We start from the raw sequence: 22007 nt of genomic DNA, 5'->3' as shown, positions 1-22007 counted from the left end.
TACACACACCCAAGTGGTTGGCACACACACACACGTACACGCACACTCTCTCACTCTCTCACACACACACACACACACACACACACACACACACACACACACACACACACACACACACACACACACACACACACACACACACACACACACACACACACACACACACACACACACACACACACACACATTTTACTCACTTAGTTTCCGTATGCTCATGTTGGCTGTATAAGCTGAAAGTGTGGAGAGTGGAGTCAGAGTCAGGGTCCAGCTGAAGGATTTGTGAAAAGCTGTAGTGTGAACAAGGCAGTAGACATGAAGAAGTATAGAGAGATTGATGACTACGTTGAACAACAACTGTTGAGCTGTATAGACCAACCACAGTGAAAAACACACAGTTCCTCTCCTCCACAGAGAGAGAGAGAGAGAGAGAGAGAGAGAGAGAATGACAGATGCAGGCAGGGGTGTCGAACCAAATTCTGGGCCCTGGCTACAAGGATTCACTGTGGGCCCCCATATGAATGTTCTTCATAGGAGGAACTGGGAACGCATTATTTTGTGCTTTAACTATTGAAAAATAGCAGATATACAAGCTCACAGCGTGGCACTCGCTGCGAGCTTGTAGATCTAGTATTTTTGAAAATAATTGGTGAAAATTTGTGCAAGTCTTTGAATATTTCAAATCCTTTTAAGGTTTTTTGAAAAACCTATGTTTCTATGTCAGTTGTGTTCAAACCTTTTCATTTGAAGGACCCCCAAAATGATATGTATTTGGCCACAGAACCCCATCTCAAAATATTTAGTTCTAGGGACCCCCCAGAAGCAAAATTTGAGTTACAAATGTTCGCTTAAAAAATACATATATTCAAAGATTTACACACATTTTCACGACTTTTCAAAAATAACAGATCTACAAGCTTGCAGCGCGACACTCGGTGCTGCGCTGTGAGCTTGTATATCTGTTATTTTTCAATAGCTAAAGTATAAAATAATTAAGGTCCCCTCCACCGTGGGCCCTAGTAACTCAGTCCCCCCCCCCCCTTGTGACACCCCTGTGCGTGCGTGTGTGTGTGTGTGTGTGTGTGTGTGCGTGCGTGCGTGCGTGCGTGCGTGCGTGCGTGCGTGCGTGCGTGCGTGCGTGCGTGCGTGCGTGCGTGTGTGTGTGTGTGTGTGTGTGCGTGCGATGGTGGTGGGGTGGGGTTACAGAGGTAAGCAGCTAGGGCAGGGCCACACTTCCTGTGTGAGGCTGAGGGGAGGAGGAAACGAAAGGAGTTCATGCGATGACAGGAAGTCGTGGCTCAGAAGTGTGGACGTTATATGATATACAGTATGTTTGCCTGGCTGAGATGTCACTGGGTGTAAACAGTGCCATCTGGCTCAAATGAAGATGTGTTGATAGCCCGCTGCCCTAGACAGTTTGTCTTGTGTCTCTGCATGATGAGAGTGAGACAAAGTGTGTTCAATGTTTACATTGATGCTGCTGATATAATTTAATTATATTAGCTGCCCCACTGAAAGGGCAATAAATTGTCTATACAACAAGACTGATCATCGCTAGGACATAGTCATATCACAGCTTATTTACTGCAATTATTACATCAAACAAGTAAGCCCTTGTATTTCAGTTTCTTGCTCACAACGCATCGTGATGGAAATGGTAAAGTCTGCAGGATGGTGCCACTGCCAACCTCTTTATTGCAAGCTCTTCTACTCAAGTTCAGCTGGCACGCAGAGGGGTACACAGAGGGAGGGAATATGGATAAATAAGTACAGTCAAACCACAGTGAATATAATATACAATCTATAGACTGAAAAACAGTCTGCCTACTGTAGGAATGGCTTCCACCACACAAGCCATTTTCTTATACTGTATTTGTCATTTTCGTGTTTTCATTCAAAACAAATGAAATGCAAGTGTAACCACTATATCACACATGGGCAACGCCAACATACTGAGGGCCTCTTGACCATCTCAATCTGGCTCTAAATCTACATCTAATAAAGGACGCAAGATATATCTCTCCCCCTCCGCTTCCAACCCACGGAGCTTACGTATAAGTATAAATGTCACTTTAAAAAGGCAGCATTATGTTCATAGTTTTGAGCAACATTTATTGCAGGTATACCATTTGAGTACATGAATTCTATATGTTATTGTTTATAATGTAGCAGTGAAACAGTCTGCCTTAAGTCCATATTTATAACACATATGTGCAATATCTTTGATAAATATATAATTGCAATATACTTGATTCGATTAAAGTTGGCCTTATTGCAAATAGTCTGTCATCATGTCTACAAATGCAAGCATTTTTAAACACTTTATTTCATTTTCAACAAATAATCATACCTCAAAACTAATCTATAAAGACAGCTATAAGCTTGACTGTGTCTAGATTGTTTATATTATTTCTAAATTTGCAACCATCCACTGATAATGAAAAGCTTGCTGTGTTCTTCAAAGTTCTGCTTGATCGACATATCAACACTTGTTTGAAGCTGTACAAACAAGGTTACCGTAATGATTCTAATAGACACACACAGGTGGGCCGAGGATTGTCTTTCAGATGGGACCCAGGGACATTTTATGAGTCCCACAGAGTCATAATAACATGTGTCATTTTTGTCAAAGTGCAGCGTTTAACTCGTGTTTCATCTTATATGGTTACAATAACGTTATATTCTTCTAGAAAATGTCTGAAAGAAAGTTTTAACTGTTTTAAATATTTACAGAGGCAGCTCCACTAGTCACTTTCAACCCAGAGGGGGCCCAATCATTGTGGCTTGCTTACAGGCCCAGTTCTGACTTGTTCCGCCAGTGATGATGGGTTCCTAGTAGCTCACCGAAAGAACTTGGTCCAGGGCCCTTCAGCTCGTCCGTACCTTTTCCCCTGATAAAAGATGCACACTGGCCTCAGTTTTTCCCGAAAGGCCTTCCCTCACTTCCAAGAGATTTATGAAAGTTGGGAAGGAGAGGAGGAATATTCCTCTCCAGGATCTGAGACGAGATCGATAAGAATTGATATGAACAACCAACCATTAGCTACACAGGAGACATCAAATCAATATCACAATTATTTCATAGCGTTTGCTTTGATTACAATAATCATTTTATAAACATATGCCTCAACATAGTTCTCTGACAAGTTCTGTAATGTAAATATTACAGGTTTCATCGTTACTCTAACTAATCAATGTAAATGCGATTTTAATTTGAGTGAAAATAGTGTTGTGAGCTTGTAGAATGCCGAATTCAAAATGGTGTAGATTCCCGCGTTCCCGCCTATCTATTAGCAGCACACCGGAGTCGGACCCCTTAGATGTAGGCATGATTGCATGGCATTGGTCACAGGTGGTACAAACAAACCTGCTTTTGCCTGGTGCACAAACTGTCTCTGTGCCTAAGCTCTGTAAAACCTGAACTGTGATGGCTTAATTCATTCTAAAAGTTATAAAACCTGTTGTCTGTGTCAACCTGTTGATCTACAGCACTCTCCCCAGGTTCCATTAGATGGTAGCAGAGCCTTGTTCATGACAGGGCTTTAGGTTGCAGTAGATTCTCATTCTCTCTCCGACCAGACCAAGTGGCTTTCACCCCTCCTGAGCCCAGAGACCCCGCCCACAATCAACTAAATCAATAATAGCAGTGCTTTTGAGTCAATGTTACAAAACGGTACAATGGGGGAATTGTTTTTTTTTTAATCTGAAATCGATGCTAAAACTGAAGTCACCATCTATTAAACATCTACATCATTTTGTTAAGATGCTAAAATGTGCTGACAAGAAACAGGAATCCAATATTAATTTGAATGATTCATGATTATTGTGAATTGTGCTGAAAGAAATGTAAAGAAAGAGGACACCTTGATGCAAACTCTTTGATTTGTTTTCTTTACTGCTTTTGCACAGAATTATCGGTACACTTGGTAGCCATGAACCATATTAAACATAACTAAATTGCCACGAAACCTCAAAAGGAAATAAAGCAGTAATAAAATACATCTTTGTGTAAAATAATTGTCATATAAAAAATACTCAAATAATACTCAAATTGCATGAATTTTGATATGTACAACTTTTTTTCTCCTAAAACATTACTATGAATAGAATTAACAATTTACAACATCAGTACCCGAAATAATCAGAACATGTGCAATTTACAGAATGATTTCCCAAGCAGATAGACAGTTTTACAGCAGGGCAGAAAGGCAGGTCAATCGGTAGCTACTGTATTAAGGCAGGGTAGACTAGAGGCTACTTTATATTCCGTTGTACGATGGTGTCCCATGCTTGAAAGTAGAAGTAGTCTCTATTTGTTTGCACGAGTCACCAAGTACAAATCAGGGTTAAGATCAGCTAGTAGCTACAGTGGGAGGAGCCATCACTGTTGTGGGAGGAGCCGTCACTGTTGCGATCTTCCACAGTCGCCTGGGCTGACACGGGGACAGGGACGCCTGTGTCCTCAGTCTGAGGACTTGTAGCGTGTCCTATTGTCCATTGACTGGGACCTCCTGTGAAAGAAACAAGTTATAATTATAATATTGCACGTACAACCGCAACATCCTCAGTGTTAAAGTTGAGATCCGTGAGTTCAATGTCCTACCCGGGATTCGAACCCAGGTCTCCCACGTAGGGAGACAGATATAGAACCGCTCCACTCTCAAGGTGCGTTCAGACTAAAAGATATAGAGTATTTTTTTGTTTGAGTGGCGGCATTACATTGTAAGGCAGCCATCGCGTTACAATGTTGCAGACTACGGTAAATGATTGCTGCCTTATTGGGGTGTTGGGGAAATAGCAAACCTGAACTCAAGGAACAAATATGGATGGAAATAGGCATTTCCAGACTACTGCACAACTACAGAGGCATGCTGATATTATTTATATCAAAAAAGAATATCAAAAATGAAAACTAAAACAATACTTGAATCACACAAAACACATCATGCTCCTGAAACAATGGTTCATATGGCTGATAAGGAGAGTCACACAAACCCAAAACAAAATCTCATAACTCAATCTATCCAACTCAAACTACTCTTGGAAAGGTCAGCAGGCATTTGGGGCTACATTTTGTACACCATGTACCATGCAACAAAACAGATAAAAATCATGCATCACACTACTGCAACTCTGTGCCTCACACACACCAACCTTCCTCTGATCCTTCACCTTTCAGCCCAAAGAGGGGACAGTAATTTGTCTACAATGATTTCAAATAAAATACAATGACAGAGGGAGAGAAGAGAGCAATTCACTCAATGGAAACTGGCTACAATCACTATGTTATTGGTCATGTAATAGCATCTGCCATTGGAAATCCCCTTGTTTATTTAATTTCAGAAGAGTGTACAAATGGAACAAAAGGGACCCATCCATTTGTACACTCCTCTGAGTTAAAAGAACTCCAAGGATTTTACTGTGTGAAATGTTAATTTTGTCTCACCTCTAGATTTCCTCTGGCCTTCTTCAACACTCCATGGGTTATTGCCACTATATTGAAAACAAACATAGAGAACAACATTTTTAGTTGTAAGTAAGTAAACACCTTATCCTAAAATATTTGCGTATTGGCAGCTAAGGCAACAAGGTTGAAAATTATGATTATATAGGCATCTAAGCCAAAGCTCTTCAGACAAATACAGTAGTTTAAGGAATTTGGTTTGAAATGTTTTTAGTTAGGGAGCAGTGGTTCTCAAAAATAGCAGATCTAGCTCACAGCGCATCACTTCGTGCCACACTGCAAGCTTGTAAATCTGCTATTTTTGAAAAAATCTGGTCTGGGGTCCAGGGCCAATTACATATCATGTTGGGGGTCATCCTTGCCTTGGTACGAAAATGTTTGAGAACTACCGATTTAGAGGGCATTTGTAGAATCTGCCTCATGTCGTATTCTAGGCCGAACAAAATAGCCGATCTACAAGCTCACGGTGTAGAGGGGAAAAAATGGAAGGACCAACAGAGGCCTGAGGAGTCGGTTTTAGGTGGTTGATACAGGTCCATCTACGTACACTGGTCAATGATGACGCGTTCCATTCCTTCTTTGAGCTGGTTGGTGGTCCGCAGGCGTTTGACGGCCCCACACAGCATCCTCTCCTGTTGGGTCAGCCTGCTCTTCAGCCTGGAGATCTCGTTCTTCAACAACTCATCCTGGCATGGACCACAAGATTGAGTTTTCAGGTTACTTTATTTGTCACTGTGAGACATTGGGAAGTACAGAAGTACCTCCACTAATTTCCTAATACTTTCACGTATGTTTTATTGTTTTTGAAATATATTTGATAACGGAACATGGTGCTGTGCTTGGCTGCACAAATCTGGATTCATACTGTGTGTATGCCGAAGATACATATTATAGAAGATCACTGATGTCACATGCTGGTTAACATTAACTCATTGACTGGGTTTGACGCGTTGCAGTGTTACTTCCGGGGTTCCCTGGACATCACCTGACACGTCGATGGCGTGACAGGAACAAATAGATTGTCGCGTATGGACCAGGATTATTCTCAGATTCTAGCACACCCATGGGCATCTTTTGAAGGCTCCCGTGGGCTGATCGGAGCGATGCGATTTTTCAAAGGTTGGTGAGTGAGTTAACCAAACTGATGCTACCAAACCTGGCTGAAAGTCTGTTACGTAAATATACTGTATCACAGCATAATAAAGTAACATCGGTATTCTCTGTCCAACTGTTTTAGCAAAACGTGTTTTCATGGAAGGGCTAGGTGTTGTATTTGTGTGTGCGCACTTGTCTATTTGCGTGCACGTGTTCTTGTATTACTACTGTATACTCGTGAGGGCCAAATGTCCCCACAATCCTACTAATAAATGCCCGAATGTCTGTCTTTGTCTGATATACATGCATGCTGACATCACAGATACCGCCGCCTGTACCGCGCACGTGTCGCTGCCATGGTAACAGCCGCATGCTGAAACAGTGCCCAAATTTGGAGCTGACTGACATCACTGATACGTCTGGGTTCTCCAACATTACTTCTGAGACTCCTACATTCAACCCCTCATATACCATGCACACCCCATAACCCAAACTGCACGTAAGTTAGAACAGGCAAGGACTAGTCATTATAATAGTAGAATTTGAGAAAATGTCCTGGTTTTCCTCTTGTGAAAGATTTTTGGGGAGTTATTAGGCTTACAATTGGGAAAAGAATAAAGATTCAGGTTGGGGTTAGCATTAGGCATTTATACTAGATTTTAGGTTTAGGGCTTGCAAGTATGCCTGATTTACTGTGACAAGTTGTGAGTGTGTGTGTGTGTGTTAGAAATGTGACGATAATCGTGGTAAAAAAAGCTCACAATATTCGTATCGTGGAGATTTAATTTATCGTGAAATGGTCCTCCGTCATGCACTGGGACCTTTACATAACGTACTTGAGTCCTTTTTTTCACTCTCTACCAATCTGCTATTTTTTGCTAATGTTCCGCTTCAGGATAATGGATGTTGGGGATAATTTGATTATCACGCTAAAATTGTAAATTGCATATTTCTTGGTCACAATAATCGTGATATGAAATTGTCATATCGTCCCATCCCTAGTGTGTGTGTGTGTGTGTGTGTGTGTACCTGCTGGTTGGTGCTGCTGTCCCCGGCTGTAGGACCAGTGGGCAGTGAAACTCTCCAGACCAGTTTGAGCAGTCGACCAGCCTCCTCCAGGACCTGCTGCATGGTGTTCACACTGGTGGACAAACTCTTCAGCTGCTGCGGATCCAAGATCTATTCCACACCACAGAATACCATAACAGTCAAATGTGGCAATCTATGGTTAATTCACAGCTCTGGCCTGGCCAAGTGGCCATGTATACTATTTTCCTGTTAACTCCTTTAATGCCAATGATGAGCACTCATCACGTGTCCTATAACACCACGACGAACACAGGGGGAGGGGCAAAAATCTTGTCATTTTTCGTAAATCTTTGAATATATATTTTTTAAAGCAAACATTTGTGACTCAAATCTCTGTTTCTGAGGGTCCCTGGAACAACTTAGTTTGAGATGGGCGTTATCTGCCAAATACATGTAATGTTGGGGGTCCTTGATATGAAAATGTTTGAGAACCACTGATTTTAGAAGAAGGATTTAGAAGACATAGAATCGGGTCAATATATTCAAAAGACTTGGACACATTTTATCGCACTTACTCTGTTGTCAGAGTCGTGCTGTTTGAGGGTGTGCAGACACTCCTGCAGGTGTGTGTCCATGCTGCGCGTGAGCCTGCGGCCTTCACAGATCTGTTTACGCAGGGCGTGGTGGTCTTCGATCAGCCCCAAGACGTGCCGACCGTTGCGGTTGGCCAAGAGTCGGTGGCCTGGGACCAGGCGGGAGGGAGCACCAGTGGCACTCTCCTCAGAGCTGACGCTGTACTGGGAGCCTTCGTCCGCCTGCCGCTTTGCTTCTGGACACAAATGAATGCCCGGTTACTTTAGATCCAGTCACTCAATGCGGGTTAACTCGACACCCAGCCACATTAATGAGTTTGCTGCCCTGCTCTGGTAATGGTAATTGTTGATTGTTGTCAATGCTTGATCACACCTAAAACTAGCACGCCTAGTAGTAATTGTTAATGTATTATTAATTAACTGCAGCTGTACTGCTTAGCGCTTACATCACAAGAGTAAAATGCTATTACCTTTCTTTAGCTCTCGTATGTCTTTTCAGAGGACTGTAAATACACATATTTGGCCTGGAGTACTGTACTGTCTCCCCATTAACAAACATTCCAGGGGCTTGCATCTGCAATTTCCAATTAGAACCACATACCTTGACCTGACATGGTCAAGGTATGTGGTTCTATGATGATTATATAGCTTTATAATATATTTAAAATACATGGAATCTATTCAAGACGGAGCAAACTTTGGATACTAAGAGTATTGCTCTTGACAAGAGTGAAAATAGCCCTGATCTGTCATCATAGTTCTGGTCGGACGTCACAAACTGAAAATACAGATTAGCTGACGTCAGCTATTTCCTAGTAATAAAGTTGTTTTTCACAACATTCCTTACCGTGGTGGATGCTGGCATGCTCATTGTGTGAGTGACGGAGAGGATCAAAGCCGTCCCGACCAGGGGACCTGGCACCTTCATCTAGGACACAAGCAAAACCAACATTAACCACGACTTTCAACCTGTGGCCTCATTCTGAGCATGTCATAATAGGCGAACATCTTTCAAAGATGTCAAAGAATGTCAACTTTTCATCATGTGAGCATGTAAAAAAAAAAAGAAAAAACCTTGGGCGGCAAGGTCCACAATACCGTGCAAAGTTAACATTAAAGATAATAACATAAGAAGAAGCCCCATGAAGAATTACAATGACAGCAATAGCCCCATTGTCTGTTATTGTTCAATGTACTACCTGAAGTGGAAAGCATGTAGTTGATGTTGATGGTGTCGGGACGGCTGGGTCCTCTGAGCAGCTGTTCCTCCAGTCTCTGTCGGAGGGCTGTGTTGGTCTGGATGCTTCTCTCCAGCTGCAGCCTTAGGTGGCGAATCTCTGACATGAGCTCTGTGAGGTCCACTGAGTCTGAGCCAGCAGCAGGCTGCTGCTGCTGGGTCACCTCACTGGTGTCTGTACAGAGGAGAACAGACCAAAACAGGGAGAATTAGCATTGCTGATCATTAACTATGGTATATAAACCAATTTAAATTACCCATTCAGATTGTTATGAACAGGTGTATTTCACCTGAAACAACAGTCAGTATTCAAAAGCATACTTTTTCTTTACATACATTTTAATACTGACAGTATGTGAAGACAACATGACTATGAACCAGTCATATAGTCATAGCACTTCAGCTAGCCTTGATGACCATGCAGTCTTATGCAAAGGTTAGGATGTTATTTAGATAGCATGTTGTGTAGACAGATCCCAGAGTTTCTATCATTTCAATGTACAGATTTCTTTTGTGTATATACTGTTTAGACCAGGGGGCACGTTGTCCGGATTTAACATGAAGCAAACCCGGAACTAAAGGTTCCTATGATTGGTGCTAGTTGCGCTGTTCTGGTACCAAAAGCAATATGTTCGCCATAGGACTCCATTCATTTTCACCTGAACTTTACATTTGATTTTCTTGCCTTAATGAACATCGTCATAAATACAGTATGGTTCTTGTCGCTAGTTTCAAGTCTCCTTTCAATCACCGTTTTGTGAAAACATGTTCCCATTTATTTATTTTATAATTGACATCAAAGCAGGGTGTGCTTTAGGAGGGGCGTGGCTATCTTGTGATGATTCTGATCCAATACTTCTTCTTCGTGTGCTTTATTTTCGGCAAGCTCAAGACATTCTCCCAAGTATCCCTGCGGTTGCACGTGACCGTTGGCAGCCAATAGCATTCCCTGGGTTGCATTAATACAATGATGGCGACACCCATACGAGGGCAAAAAAAGCGACATTTTCGCTCCGATAGAAACCAATGGGTCACGTGACGGTTCCTACTGTCCATATTTTTTTTACGGTCTATGGTTAAGACTGGTGCTAGGTTCTTGGTTTACCTATGAATCTATGTTACTGAGGCACTGCACTGTCTATGTATTTTATGTGTATGTTTACCTTGCTTACTGTTAAGTCGTGCCGGATAAGAGCACCTAAATTGTAATCGTTATACTGTACCTGTATGTTTGTGAGCTCCAGTCTTCATTTTTTCAACAACCTGCAGCTCGACACGCAGTGACTGCAGGAGATGCTGTGAGTCACACAGCTGCTGACTCTGGACTTTCACCTCACACTGCAGCCTGGAAATAGACACAAAATACACACATTTTAGGAAGTAACATGTTACTGAGGTGTACCACTAGATGACCAGAACAACATCCCTGGTTCGAAAATAAAGCAACTGAGGTAGAGCTGCCCCATCATAGTCAATTAATCAATTAGTTTGAATACTTTTTAAGCATTTTAAAATGCTGGATGTGCATGGAAGTTGTTCCATGCACATCTCTTGTAAACCTTGGACGTAACACTAAAAATCTGCCAGTGCCCAGCCATTAGAACGATCAGTTCTCAACATCACCAACCTGAAAACACTGGTCTCTGTATGACTGTATGCAGAAAACAATTTAGCATATATAAATGACAAAATACTGACTCCAGGGTTAATGTCCTACATTGTGAATTTTGCTATTCATAATCATTAAAAACTTGAAAATAATATTGCCATATGGTATATTACAAAAATGGAGCAACGGTGACAGCAAAGGGAGAGGCGAAGTGCCATGGCAGTGAACTAGACTCCGGGTGTCATGTGTCACCCACACTCACCTGTGTCACTATGAACCCAAGCCTAGAGGTCACTTACTGTAAATTGTATTCCACATCATTACCGTGCATGGCGTGAACCTTCAAATTATACCTTCTCATGTTACTAAGTAACATGTAATAATAGTATAGAATTATACTAATGATCGTTTTGAACGCTAATAGATTGCTTGTGTAGTATCATGTTGCACTGCACAGAGACCTTTTTGTTATAGCACTTGTGTTCAAGCGTTTTCTGTCCACGTGGGAAGTACAAATTTGAAATTATAAGTGGCCACGTAGCCAAATGACCTGTGTTTAGATGCATTCAATGGACATATTAGTCTGGTTTCAACAAGACAATGCATCGGTTCGACACTTGTATGTTATTCCACACTACAGTAGTAAACTACTGTATGTGCTCAGTTAGTTGTTGCAGTATTTGACATACATTAGGCTAAATGCACTCTAACCTAACGCGGAAAGTTTAGTGTAGGCAGATGGGCGGGCGCGGTGAGTCTCTCCGCAAGTCTCCAGCCAATAGCAAGTGTTCTCCTCCCCCCACCCCCCTCTGCTCCTCTGCTCAGCGCAGAGAACGCTGCTGCGTCATGACGTCAACACATTTGGTGCGACGCTCTCTGCACTCTGATTGGTTAGGGAAATTCTACACTTCCTCCAACAGTGATCATAACGCGATCGCACAGGCTTCTTTTTCTTCCGATCGCCAAAAGAAGTCTGGGTTTCCGAGGCTAGGCTAAATGAGACCTATTGCAGGCATACTGGTCAAAACAATTTATATATTGGTGTATGAGATTCGAAATCTCTCCAACCTGCAATCTCACAGTCAAGTTGCATGAGCTTGCATATCTGCCATTTTCACCGAATGTTTCACCGAACCCCAGAATAGGTACATACACTAGGGTTCATGTGGTCACCTGCAGGATTAAGTATACCTTCTTTTCTGCCCATGCAAAACAGGTTGTGTGTGTGTGTGTGTGTGTGTGTGTGTGTGTGTGTGTGTGTGTACCTGTGTAGCTCATCCCTGGTGTAGTGCAGGGAGTCCTGTAGTTGTGCGTTCTCCTGGTCGCTGCGCTCCAGCCTCTGCTGCAGGTGCGTCTGCTCTTGTCTCAGAGCCTCGCAGTCCTTCCTGCTCTGCTCCAGCTTGGCCGTCCTCTTGGCCAGTGCCTCCCGTAGCTTCTCGTTCTCCTTCTGCTTGTCTGGAGGCCAGAAAACACAATGAGACATGAGCGCTGTGCCAGTGATGATGGGTGTTCACATACCGTCTGATTATTTATGAAGGTAAAATAATGGAAACTACAGGGAAAGAGAATGTTAAGTTGGATAAAGCAAATGGCATAATTTCGTTAAAGTCCTGGACATTAAATTAATTAACCACATGAACCCTAGCGTACCTATTTTGGTCATGTCATGACAGACGAACGGTTTGCAAAAATAGCGGATCCACAACCTTGCGATGCGTTGTGAGCTTGTGATTCAGCTGTGTTTGCTATTTTTGCTATTTGACGTACAGCTAAGAATATAGGCCAGGGTTTATGTGGTTAAATGGAGTCGTCCGTGCAGAGCGCTAAAGCCAGATGTTGGACCCAAGGAAGAATAGTGTTTGGTCTAACGATTGTAAGCGCGGAATATACAATAATACACATTGACAAGCAAAAATCTGTCAAATACTTCCAGGTTGCAGTGGATATTTTCACCAAATGAATTCAAATAAATTACTGTAAAGACTTTGTCAAGGCTAATCATGCATAACTAATTGTCAGAAATGTCCTGCCTCGCAAGGTTGCCTTTTGTCACTTGGGACCCTCAACTTGTGGATGTGTCTGTGGTGTCAGTAAACATGCTACCTCTGGCTCCCTGGTTGAGCTGCTCCTTTAAGGCCTGGTTCTGTCCCCACAGGAAGCGAACCTCATTGGCCAGCTGACCCTGCTCCTCGCTACCATGGATGAAGATGTTGGTAGCTGCAGAGAAACAATTACAACCCAAACCCATCAGCATTAACGTTTAAGACCTGGAATTATTTTATGGTTTAGCTATTGAGAAATCTTGCAATCTTGCTTCTGGGGGTCCATGGAATTAAATATTTTGAGATGGGAGTCTGTGGCCAAATACATATCATTTTGGCGGTTCTTGACATGAAAAGGTTTGAGCACCACTGACATAGAAACATTTATAGAATTGAGTCAGAAAGTGACTCAATATTCGGAAATACCCCCCTTTATTTTAAGAATGTTTCAAGACAGAACACATTATTTTCATAACCAGCGGACATAAAAAATAAATAAAAGTCTGAAAAACACATACAGGGGTCTCTCTCCACCTCAGCCAGTCTCCTCTCCAGCTGTTCTCTGAGCCGGTCGTTGATCTGGATGCTCTCCTCCAGGCGCTGACGCAACGCCCGGATCTCCTGAAGATGTTCTGCAAGCAGCTCTGCCACACAAACATGTAGTATACTGAGCCACATGTTGGTACCATGCAATATTATTAAGAATAATCTAAATATACAATATATCCTCATACAGTTACAGTACACCCACCACAAAGCCTTTGTCTATAGAGGAGTCCGCGTAAAAACCCATGTCGACATACTACAAACCATACTGTCAACTGTACACAGTACACACCTCTATCTCGTTTAAAACAATAAGCAATAATGAACCAACCAGCTAAAAAACTGTTGTGTCCAGGCCAACGGTTATGAACTGGACGTTCACAATGTTCAGAATGTTCTTTACAGACAGAAACCATCTATAAAACAAACCTAAAATGATCCTGGCTACCAAGTACCAATTCAAAAACAGCAAAAGTGTCAGATTGACAAGCTCAAAACGCATTGCTTCACGCCGCATTTCAAGCTCGCAGATCTGCTACTTTCAATGCTTTTGTGTGATGCTGTAGTAGAGTATGATCAGACAAGTAGGGCATTAATTCACACAAAAAAATACAAAAAGTTAAAACATGGATATAGGGGGCGCCCAGTGGCCTACTGGTCTAAGCGCATACCATATAGGCATTGATGCCTGGCGGCGTTGCCGGTTCGATTCCCGAACCGGACGACCTTTGCCGCATGTCTCTCCCCATTTCTCCCCCCGTTTCCTGTCAGTCTACTGTACTATCCAATAAAGGCATAAAAGCCCAACAACAAATCTTAAAAAAAAAAAAACATGGATATAAGAGGTTTCTGCCCCCACAGCAACTAAATCATATTTACCAGGATTAACATTATGAGAGCGTCCTGCTGGATCCCTGCCTGGGACCTTCTGTCCTTCTAGGTGAGGGCCAGACCCAGAGTCTGCTCCCTGGTCCTGGTGGTGGGCCATAATGGAGCGATGCAGGTCCAACTCGCTGCGCAGGCTAGCGTTCAACTCCTCACTGCTCCTCAGCTGCTCCTGCAGGCGTCCATTCTCCCTCTGTAGGCCTTGTAGTCTGGGGGCAGAGAGAGCGGAGACTCCCCCCGGCTGGGCTCCTCCTCCTACAGGAGTGACTGACTGCTGGACCGCAGCCTCCTCGCCTCTTCCTGCCCCGTCGTTGCCGTTTCTCTGGCCTGCATGGGGACAGGGAATTAACAGTGGTTATAGAGTGAAATCACAAAGCATGTCCTCCAGACATCCAATAAGCAGCATACCCCACCCTTCATCTTTAGTAGCTCGTTTCAATGCCATTCAATTTCCCCGTTTCCTATTCCATTATAGTCATTATCTTAGTAGGAATGTTTCATCTCCACTGCTGCAAGTTAGCTTCCATGCAACGCATAGCCTCCTGTAGCCTCTGTGTGTTCTCGTCTCTCGTGTGTTCTCGTCTTCTGTATAGGAGGTCTAACATGTCCATAAACTATCTGTTGCTGTAAAAGCCTTCGCTGTCTCCCCTCTGAGGGAAACAATTTGAAGATTAAACCGGATATGTGCCACTGAATAATGCAACTTTAAGTGGAGGTTGATGGAAACAAGATACTTGTCCTGCCTTTGGCAAGCACTCTTTGTCTTGTGCGATGCCTGACTGCAACAGAATGGACCTGAGTGGAAAATAAGTGCCGTTACCAGCTGCTATTAGTCTGGCCAGGAACAGGAAAACTACACACTATACAATATCTCACTGGAACCATTCCATGACATTCACCACATTACCTGGACTGACGTTTTACATAAAGAAAGGCGCATGCATCTGTCTAGAGACAACTGAATTAAGTAAATCGCATCCCTCTAGAGAGAACTGAATTAAGTAAATCGCATCACTCTAGAGACAACTGAATCCATCTATCCATCATACCGATATTAACGCTTTCTGTGCCCAAGACGTGTTAACACTTTTTCGGCACTAGATGGAGTTCTCGCTTCTCGGCTAATTTAGGCGATCCAAAGCTGTACATCATGACATCATGATGCAACTGGAAGCAAATTAATGTTTTCTTGTTTTTTTTAGACAGGGCTCCTAAAAATCTCCTTCAATTTCATTGAATTGACCATATTCACCTGGCGGCCATGTTTGAAATTTGCATTGAAACTGGGTGGCAACTGGGGTGGCATTTCATTGACTTAATGGCAAGATGGCTGCCGAGTGAATATGGTCAATGGAGCGATCTGCTCAGAGCATGGTGTGTACTGTGTCGCGCCAAACTTCCTCATAGAGGGAGGCAAGAACAACCATTTTTGGGCAGTGAGAGTGTCAGCACTTTGACAGCCATACTTTATCCACTTCAATTATTGGACAACTTTAGTTACTAGTTACTTTGTAGATTTTTAATATTATTACAAAACAAACATTAACCACTTCAGCCCTATTTATATTTTGGGCATTTAAAAATAGATGATCTACAAGCTCACAATGCGTCGCATCTGCTTGTAGATCTGCTATTTTTGCAAACCTTTGAAAACTTTAAATGGGACATTCTGCATAACAAGTACTTTTTACTTTTGGTACTTTCAAGTATATTTTTATGGCAATACTTTAAGTACAATTTTGAATTCCGAACTTTCACTTGTACTTTAGTATTTCTATATTGCAGTATTGATACTTTATTAAGTAAAGAATACGAGTGTTTTCTCCAGCACTGCTTACCATCATGAGCAGGTAGGTTGCCACTGAGCCTAGTTGGGCTGCAGTTGTCATAGGAGGCCTCGGCTCTCTCTAGGTGGGACAGGTCAGAGGTGGAGCTGTGCTGACTGGAGGGGCTCTGTCCTCTGAGCTGCTTCTGGAGGCTCTGGATCAAACGGTTCTTCTCCTGCAGCTCCTTAGACAACCTGGCACACCAGTGGGTTGTTAACAAAGGAGGCAAACAGTACTGTACATTAATGTGGGAGACAGAAGAATCTATCCACAGGCCTGTCACAATTATTAGAAAATCGCCCGATCGCAATTATTTGAGATCATCGCAATTATTTGAGAGATATAAAAATTTAAAAAGCTGAAATAGCAGATCTACAAGCTTACAAGGCATGACTTTGTGATGCGTTGTGAGCATGAAGAACAGGTATTTACGTAAAAAAATTATATACAAAATATAATATATATATATATATATATATATAGACCGGTATCTATGTCAGTCATGTATTTGTATATTTAAGTTATTTGTCATATCTGCCCTGTGCAATTTTTGATTACAAAGCCTAAAAGGCAAACAGAAATGTTATTTTGATTCTTATGTTCCAATACAGGCTTGCTTTTTATGTCAAAAACACAATTAAATCGTTAGTCGCAATTATTTGTATGACAATTAATCCACTTGATTATTTTATTGTGACAGCCAATCTATCGACCAATCACATAATAATCAAAGAATCTAAAATAGCACCAGATCAAGCACACAGATGGAGAACTGGGCCAACTCTTCAAGAAGAACAAGAAACACACACAACTGAAGGCTGAGGTGGCCAGGTGGGAGGGGGAACGCATGTTGAATGTGCACACTACTACGCAGAGTTACAGAGCTTGAGAAACGTTTTAAGTTGAAACAGAAACACCCAGTACGAAGATTATGAAAAAGAGAGGTCACATCAAAACATCATGCTGCACTCTCTGACGCGGCCTGGCTGCTGCCACTCACAGGTCCAGCTGTTCCTTGGCGCTTTCAGCCTGGCTGTGGTTCTGCTGGACAAGGAAACTGAGGTGCAGGTGCAGCAGCTCTCTCTCGCCCTCTAGCTCAAGCCGCAGGTACTCTATTTCCTGCTGGATTCTAGCCGGGCTGTGAGGAAGGTCTCCCCCCACGTGGGAGAACAAGTAGGACAATTCCTGCTGGAGCTCCCACCCAGAGCTGCCCACACCAGTAACAACAATAACATGCAATGAAAATGCATGTCGCTCACTTTGTTGTAATTCGGGAGAGGAGGGACTTTGATTACATCTTTAATCTGAACACTCCAGAAAAATCTTTTACGTACAATATTCCTTGCAACAATGATGACAGTGTCTTCCTAACAAAAGACACAGTACTGCCTAAATGTATACAAATTCTCATCTAATGTTGCGGTATTTCAAAAACATAAGGTTCGTGTTTTTGGTCGAGGTTAGACTGAGCCAAGTCAATGACAACAGCAGTAGAATACACCCCAACTGTTCAAACCAACAGTGGAAGCAACGGAAACATCAACAGATGTAATTATAAGCATACCTTTGAGCCAGCTCCAACGCTGCACCATCATCACTATCCCGATGAGTGTCTCCTAGGAAACGGGGAAAAAAAGTAAATGACACCTCTAAAACCTTCTCTCTCAGTGCGTATTGCTCACTTTCACCTCTGTATCACCTCTGTATGCACCAAGATGTCTACATGATACACAAACACAGCGTTTTTTTTTTTATGTTATCCAAACTAAGACACATGATTTGGAATTCGAACCCATAACAGCAAAGCCATTTCCCTACAGTATGTGTGGGGATTGTTTATCCTATCAATGTCAGTGACGGTAAGAGTTCTATCGTTGTACGGCATGTAGTCCAGGGTTTCTCAAAGTGATTGCTGTGACCAGGTGTGCCTCACAATACTTTGATAATATTTGGAATGGATCAATATCACTTCAGTCTAACCACGTTCCCAATAGCTACCTTTCTCCAGGCGTCCCTCCAGTCTCTCCAGGACACTCAGGCTCTTGTCCAGCTGCTCTTTGAAGACCTCCCCCGTTTGGAAGTCCACATCGCTGGCCTGCAGCAGGTCCGTGAAGGCTCTGCTCAGCTCCTCCAGCTGCTGTCGCTGCAGTGCCCCCAGTCCACGGCTCTCCTTGATCTGCTGCCTCAGCTTGGACAGCTCTCTGGCCTGAGACTGAACCAGGGAGTCCAGTCTGGGAACACCACACAAAGAGGATTAGACCTCCATTCTGACCGTGACCTTTTACACCCAAAAGTCAATTGTTAGCACTATATGTCGTTAAGTCCAGGCTGAGGCATTTAACACCCCCAAACGATTTCTTATCCTAACCATACTAACCAAAAGCATGCCTAAACTTAACCTACTGACTAAATTGAATTAGTTTATTAATTAGTGAATTACTTATTTTTTGTTTAAACCTCATGAGCCCTAGTGCCCCTATTTTGGGGCAAACAAGTACAGTATATAGGGTTTTAAACCTACAGTATACGTATTTCACCCCCAAGGGGTCTATACTTTTTCCCTTTACACTAAATCTCTTTGCCGAAAACAGACGATCTGCAAGCTAACGTGTTATGTTGTTTGAGCTTGTAGATCCACAATTTTTGCATTTCTTTCCACAGAATATGGACGCTAATGTTCATGCGGTATAACGTTGAGCAACGTCCCCGTCTCCCAGATTATGATGATGATGATGGCAAAGAATGAGTGAACAAGTTGGATTTTCAAAATGTTGCTTTGGTCATTGATGGGGTCTACTACTACACGTTCATAATTTTTTTTTTTTTTAAAGATTTGTTTTTGGGCTTTTTTTTTTTATGCCTTTATTTGACAGGATAGTAGACTGACAGGAAATGGGGAGAGAGATGGGGAATGACATGTGGCAAAGGTCGTCCGGATCGGGAATCGAACCGGCGACGCCAGCAGGCATCATAGCCTAGTATATGGTACGCGCCTTGACCACTAGGCCAGCGGGCGCCCCTACACGTTCATAATTAACAAAATGAATGATAATGGAGGGAAATAAAAGCACACCGACCTCGCAGGTGATGCAGAGCGGCTCCGGTGCTGTGTCTGTTGCAGCTGTTCGCTCGTGTTAAGGTGCTGCAGCGGTTCGCTCATCCTGCGCGGCTGTGTGTGCTGCGGCTGTTCACTCGTGCTGCACTTGAGACTCCTTTCTCTCTTCAGCTCTACGTTCAGGAGGATTATTTTATCCCTCATCACCCTCTCATCCCTCTCCTCCTTCTCCCTCAGTTCCACGCTCTGCGTCTCCTGGGCGCGACCCTCCCGCCCCGTCCCGTCCAAGTCCCTGGACGTGGAGGGGTCAGAGGGTGTGGTCAGCAGGTCACTGGAGAGGGAGTTCCTGCGCAGGAGGCTTTGCATTTGGAGGATAACTCTGGACTGGCACTCCAGCTGCACCTTCAGTTCTCTGACCTGGGCCTGGAGCCTAGCTGGATCCTCAGACTGCCCGTAGTCCTCATACGCCTGCAGGCTCTTCAGGCTCACCTGAAAAGGACAAAGAAGCCGGTCAAAAAAAAGCTGTTGTTTTGCCTTTCTAATTTTACATTTGATTGACCGTGGGACTGTCACGATTATGACATTTTACATGACGATTAATTGTCACTCAAATAATTACGATTAGTTGTTGACAATTACATTTCTGTTTGGCTTTTAGGCTTTGAAGTTGCACATGGCAGATATGACACATAACCTAAATATACAAAGAAATTACTGACATATTTGACAACTTTATACTTAAAAAAGAACATTGATGGTGGAAATAGCCGATCTACAAGCTCACAACGTGAGCTTGTAGATCTGCTATTTCCACTATTTTAGGAAATGTTTGAAAATATGAACATTTTTCAACGATTATGACGATTATAATTATCACAAAATGTCAAATAATTGCGATTAGACGATTATGTAATAATTGTGACAGGCCAAATTGACCGTGAAGCTAGTTAGACTTGTTCACCTTTGGTGAGCTGAGAGCAGGAGAACTGGGGTAGGAGGCACTGGAGTTGGAGTCCAGGTTCTCGGTGGAGGAGAACGTGGCCTGGTCCTGTTTTAGCAGGGAGGGCAAGCTGGAAACACAGCCACCAGACTGCAGAACAACATCTACATCTGGGAACAAAGGTCACACAGACATAACAGTCAAATAGGATGCCAATATGACGTTGCAAGAAACTAAACCACTTTTAAACTGGTATCTCTATTTTGCCAGAAACTATATGGGGCTGTTAAGTATGACATCATTTTGTATGCAGAGGAGAACTTCTGCCCCCAGTTTCCGTGAATCTTTTTACTATTTACACATTTTTCTACTCTTGTTGTTGAAAGGAAAGTGTTAGAATTATACTTTAGTCGTTATTTTTGTCTCGGATCTGTTGAAATAGCGAGGGACAGAAAATGCTCTGGGGGCAGAGTTCTCCTCTGCCTACAAAATTATGTCACGGCTTAAAAGCCCCATAGGGCTTAAGAGATAAGTGCCACAGTAGTCTTGCGTAGCCAGACCATCAGAGATCTCCGCCTACTGTTTGAGGAAACCTATATTCAACATATTGGGCTAGAATAACGGCGAGAACGGATGCTAACCAACCGACGGATATTGCTTGGAAGACAAATCATATCACTGTCCAAGGACCGGGCGGCCATAACATCTTTGTATTGGTTCTGCAATGCAGTTTCTTTCTTTTTTCCCTTTTTTTTTTTTTTTAAATCTCGAAATAGTTTCCACACAGTTTTGGCCCCTACAATTAACTTAGATGTCACCAAACATATTTATTAGTGGGTAGAGATCTCTAATTGTCTGGCTTCACGAGACTACTGTGCCATATAGAAAGAAAGAGATTTTGTTAAAATACAGTACAGCCAGGCTGTGGAATAAGACAGTGAATATGAATGGAAAGTAATAAGAGTGTTCAGTGTTGAATAAAGTGGAAGGGATGCACTGATTGGAAATTCTGGGCGGAGGTTTTTTGTTGTTTGCTGCTGTTATGCATTCCGTCTTTTTGCCAGGGAAATAAAATACATATTTCAACCCATTTAGAACGGTTACACATTATTGTGTATCATTATTTTATGTTTTAACTATTGAAAAATAGCAGATATACAAGCTCACAGCGCGGCACCGAGTGCCGCACTGCGAGCTTGTAGATCTGCTATTTTTGAAAAATCGTGAAAATTAGAATTTTGACCCGATTCTATAAGTGTCTTTTGAATCCTTCTAAGATTTTTTGAAAAACCTTTGATTCTATGTCAGCAATCTGGCTAGCCATCGTCAAAGAAAAGGTCCTTTTCACTCAACTGGAGCTCAGTTAGTCTGTTCTTGAGAGACTACTATATCAGAGGTTCTCAAACCTTTTCATGTGAAGGACCCCCAAAATGATATGTATTTGGCCACGGACCCCCCCCATCTCAAAATATTTAGTTCCAGGGACCACCCAGAAGCAAAATTTGAGTTACAAACGTTCGCTTTGAAAATACATATATTCAAAGATTTGCACAGATTTTCACGACTTTTTCAAAAATAGCAGATCTACAAGCTCGCAGCGCGGCACTCGGTGCAGCGCTGTACCGCCGAATAATCAGTGTATCCTTAGTGGTAGAGCCATTCCCAAACACAGTGCAAAGTCAAACATGC

The 22007-nt window shown here is 42.7% G+C and overlaps 1 protein-coding gene across 8 annotated transcripts in view; it reads right to left on the bottom strand.

The window, feature by feature from the left end:
• Positions 1–3886: 3886 nt before the first annotated feature.
• The window catches only part of cdk5rap2 (CDK5 regulatory subunit associated protein 2), a 54903-nt gene continuing 36782 nt past the window's right edge, over positions 3887–22007 (bottom strand). For 7 of the 8 annotated variants that reach the window (XM_080743905.1, XM_080743906.1, XM_080743912.1 and 4 more), the window contains 17 exons: positions 20340–20488; positions 19401–19867; positions 18322–18554; positions 17888–17939; positions 16336–16517; positions 14492–14824; positions 13585–13710; positions 13128–13241; positions 12290–12479; positions 10639–10760; positions 9378–9590; positions 9026–9106; positions 8161–8414; positions 7586–7735; positions 6009–6147; positions 5444–5490; positions 3887–4508 (listed from right to left, as the gene is read on the bottom strand). In XM_080743905.1, the coding sequence (XP_080600031.1) occupies positions 4485–4508; positions 5444–5490; positions 6009–6147; positions 7586–7735; positions 8161–8414; positions 9026–9106; positions 9378–9590; positions 10639–10760; positions 12290–12479; positions 13128–13241; positions 13585–13710; positions 14492–14824; positions 16336–16517; positions 17888–17939; positions 18322–18554; positions 19401–19867; positions 20340–20488 (2876 nt within the window). In that variant the 3' untranslated portion in view covers positions 3887–4484. The remainder of the gene's footprint in view (positions 4509–5443; positions 5491–6008; positions 6148–7585; positions 7736–8160; positions 8415–9025; positions 9107–9377; positions 9591–10638; positions 10761–12289; positions 12480–13127; positions 13242–13584; positions 13711–14491; positions 14825–16335; positions 16518–17887; positions 17940–18321; positions 18555–19400; positions 19868–20339; positions 20489–22007) is intronic. The other variant, XM_080743908.1, reaches the window with a different exon arrangement.

This window comes from Nannobrachium achirus (genome assembly GCF_963921795.1).
Source record: "Nannobrachium achirus genome assembly, chromosome: 15".
Classification (NCBI taxonomy): Eukaryota; Metazoa; Chordata; class Actinopteri; order Myctophiformes; family Myctophidae; genus Nannobrachium; species Nannobrachium achirus.
The sequence above is the reverse complement of the archived record's forward strand: the minus strand, read 5'-3'. Positions and strand labels throughout refer to the sequence as shown.